The 3,901-nt window shown below is 36.8% G+C and overlaps 1 protein-coding gene across 1 annotated transcript; it reads left to right on the top strand.

Moving 5' to 3' along the window:
* Positions 1-880: 880 nt before the first annotated feature.
* LOC149160133 (bidirectional sugar transporter SWEET4-like) lies at positions 881-3,224 on the top strand. Its single transcript, XM_089433648.1, has 6 exons — positions 881-923; positions 1,269-1,305; positions 1,835-2,051; positions 2,163-2,324; positions 2,717-2,836; positions 2,966-3,224. Exons 1-6 carry the CDS (start codon positions 881-883, stop codon positions 3,137-3,139), a joined length of 753 nt encoding a protein of 250 aa, XP_089289774.1. The 3' UTR covers positions 3,140-3,224.
* The last annotated feature ends 677 nt before the right edge of the window (positions 3,225-3,901 follow it).

Raw genomic sequence — 3,901 nt, 5'->3', positions numbered from 1 at the left:
TGAAAATTAAGATGCAAGAGTAATTGAAAGAGACTTTCCGGATTAAAAAATATCTCAAAATGAGATTAATGAAAGTTGAGATGTAAGAATAGTTGAAAGAGACTTTCCGGGTAAAGAGAGGTGAACACTCACAAATTTTCTTTAAACATGAAGTGAAAAATAAAATTAATGAAAATGAAGATGCAAAAGTAATTGAATAGACTTTTCAAGTAATTTAAAAAAAACTCACATTTTCTTAAAACATACAATAAAAATCATAAAAAATAAAAAAACGTCTTCAAATTTGACTAGCAGAAGGGATTTGAAATTCCACGCCTGCATTACCCGACTACACATCGAGCCCAATGACCCTCGAAATTACGTACATTTATGACTATGGACCACCAAATAACAGGTAAAACAGATAAGTTCTTGATGGAGACGTATCATACCAGGTCGACTGACACAATAAGTGAAGAAAATTTAGTTATGGTCACGCTTTTGCTGCTGGCACGCCAATTATGTGACGGATTACATTCTTTCCCGCCAGCCGTACGATAATTAGGTCCCAGTCCTCGAAAAAGGAATCAAATGGGGCCGACAGTCGAGGTGGCGATAGTGAAATTTGATAAATTGAGTTTATGACAGTATTATGACTAAACCAAGCTTTATTACGGTTCACCTATAACTAATAAGTTGCAACCAGGGCCGACTGGCTGTAAAGATCCAATCTCCCAGACTTCCGTTCTGTGGAGATTGTCACACAGTATTTTCTGTCTGTTCAGGGTGAGGTTTCTTGATTTCTACCCGTTCATGCGCATATGTTTTTTCTTCTCTGTGGTTCTCCGTCATTTGGGATTTTATTCGTTTGTGCTTCCAAAGGTCCGCAAATACCGTAGCAATGGCGATCGAAGATACGATTCGTACCGTGCTCGGCATCATAGGTAATTATAACAAGAATAGCATGCCGTCCGGTTTTGTTTCCTGCGATTCATTGCTTTAATTTTTGCTTACTATTTTGCTTTTGAGATTTCTGTAAGAATATTGCGATTTCTGTTCGCTGCGTCCGAAGCTAGTTGAAGTGATGGCGATTCGCAAATCTTGTTTTCGCTTTCCATTATCATTTGTTCTTTCTGTATTGTTCTGTGATGCGCGCGATTGAACGCCTGAATATTTTCCCGTCAACCACCATACAGCTATGCAGGAGGATGCGTAGTAATGCGTAACCTTGTAAAATGCTTTGAATTTAAATTTAAGGTGCAGTATTTAACAGCCGCTGTCTCTTGCAGGTAATGTTATTTCTCTGTCACTCTTCCTGTCGCCAGTGTAAGCTTCCGGATTCCCGTCATCTTTCTGTGTCCTTTTCTGTTAAATAATGGAATTTTTTTGCATTCAATCTTTCGACCCCCTTCGTTTTAAAGAATCTTTGAAGTTCCCGTTATAATTTTTTTACTTGTCGCTGAAATCTTCTAAAAAAAAACTTTTCGTCTGTTTGGATTGACTGAACATTTAAAGTTTCCGTCATCCTTATATGTTTCATATAAATTTTACTGATTTGTACTCGGATTCGAAATATTGGAGGCGCTTTTGTCGGCTTGAATGCAATATTTTTGGATTCAAGTTCGTCCGCTTGGAATTGAAGAAATCTTTAAAGTTTCCCTCATAATTTTGTTTTTTGATTTCAATGCTTGAATACAAGCTTTTCATCCGTTTGGATTTGACTGGACGTGTGAAATTTCCGTCATCGTTTTATTTTTATATAATTTTTTAATAAATGACACTCGGATCGGAGTCGAAAGATTGGAGATTCTTCTGTTTGGTTTAACTGAATCTTTGAATTTTCTTGTTTTTGCAGGCCGACGTTCTACAAAGTTTGGCAATGGAAGTCGACACGCATGTTCTCAGGCATCCCGTATGTCGCAACGCTGCTCAACTGCCTGCTCTGGGTGTTCTACGGCATCCCAATCGTGCATCAGAACAGCATACTGGTGGCGACGGTTAATGGAACCGGAGTCGTTTTGGAGGTCATTTACATCACGATGTTCATCATCTACTGTAAAAAAGACGCGAGGGTAAGCGAGCCTCTGTAATTGTGGAAGGTTTTTAGGCGGGAAATTGCACAAATATTTTCTTGACGGGAATTCTGATGAATCCGTCAATTGATCTTCGTTTACTTGCCACAGCTGAACATGGTGAGAATGCTTACAGCTGTGACGGTATTCTTCTCGGTAGTGGTGGTGCTCACGCTCAAGTTGGCGCACACGCACGAGAGGCGTTCGTTAATTATCGGGCTTCTCTGCGTGGTATTCGGTACCTGCATGTATGCCTCTCCCTTGGCCGCCATGGTAATTATTTTCAGTCTCTGTCATCTCCTGAAGGTTAAGATTAAAGATCGATCGGGTTTGTCACTTAGATTAATCTGCCGCTGTCAATTTAAAGGCCCTGTTTCTGTTACTGGACACCACAGTCTGCCATGATGGCGTTTGTATCTTTTGCTTAAGCAATTATGCTTTACAATTTATTTTCGCTTCTTTGTAAGCGAGTTCTCGGTTCGAATCCTGCGGATTGGCTTGTATGAGTATTTTCTTAAGAATTAATTCACATATTTCACCCATAGTTTCGCGGCAGGTTCCACTGGGTCATGTTTTTGGTACCGCTGTATGATTATATTGAATTTAGTTAAAATTAACAGTGACCACATATTGGGTTGTTGATTTATTGACTGGTTTGCAAGCAGAGGTGTGTGATCAAGAGTAAAAGCGTGAAGTACATGCCATTTCCCCTCTCTCTGGCCTCCTTCTCTAATGGAGTCATCTGGACGGCGTATGCATGCATACATTTTGACATCTTTGTCACTGTAATTATCTGTAACCTCCACTCCTTGTATTGTTTTTTCAAGTTGATCTATTTAAGCTGTCCCTTCTCATGTTAGGTTAAAAATGTGCAGATTCCTAACGGGCTTGGAGCCTTGCTGGGCGCCCTGCAGTTGATACTGTATGGGATATACTACAGATCAACTATCTGGAACGAGGAGGAGGAGATGGGCGTGGGCAAGATCGAAGATCAAACGGGAAGTGAAACGGGTGATATGAGCGAGCAACAGAAAAAAGCTCTTCAGGAAGATGACGACAAGAACTCCATTGGGCATATCCATGTGTGAAAATCATTGCTTGCTTGCAATGCTCTCGTCGGAAGGCAGTGCAGCCAGTGGTTGCCTGGAAGAGGTTGTTCACGCACGCACGTGATGATTTGGCATAATCGTAAAATGTGTTATACTTGACTTGGGATATATACCAATCACATAGAAATAATGAAATGTGCTTCTAGGTTTTGTTAAAAATCGTATTTTGAAAATAAATGTTGAGGTTGTTATAGTTTTATATGATGCTGTTTATGTTGTTTTAATTTGGGTAATTCTTCGTTAAGCCTTATTTTTATAATTATTTTAAAATTATCAAATTCCCATATAATATTTATCAACAAAGCTTTAATATATATTTGTATTAATTATATATTTAGTTAAAATCATATAATGATTTTTTATTTAATATTAAATGGATTAAATTTTTTAATTTATAAAAATAATTAAATATAATAAAATATACTTATAAAATTTATTTTTCTAAGTAATGAATATAAATTTAAATTTTAAATAAATTATAATTATATATATATATATATATATATAAATTAATTTCATTATAATTTATAAATATAAATATTTTAATAGGATGAGATGAAATAGTAGAAAGAATAGTTTCTCATCATCTCACTGTGAGGTGTGTGTGTTTTTTTTCCAATTTAAGCTTTAAATGTGTAGATGACTTACTTTGCATGGTTAAACACTAGACACTCTTTGTATTGTTATTGATTCAAATCTCTACTTTATATGCCATGTGAAAACTTTTACAAACTACTAACT

The sequence above is a fragment of the Pinus tabuliformis genome, chromosome 5_2 (genome assembly GCF_031772625.1).
Source record: "Pinus tabuliformis cultivar Carrire ecotype Pingquan chromosome 5_2, CPIR1, whole genome shotgun sequence".
Classification (NCBI taxonomy): Eukaryota; Viridiplantae; Streptophyta; class Pinopsida; order Pinales; family Pinaceae; genus Pinus; species Pinus tabuliformis.
This window is presented reverse-complemented; position numbering and strand designations above follow the sequence as displayed.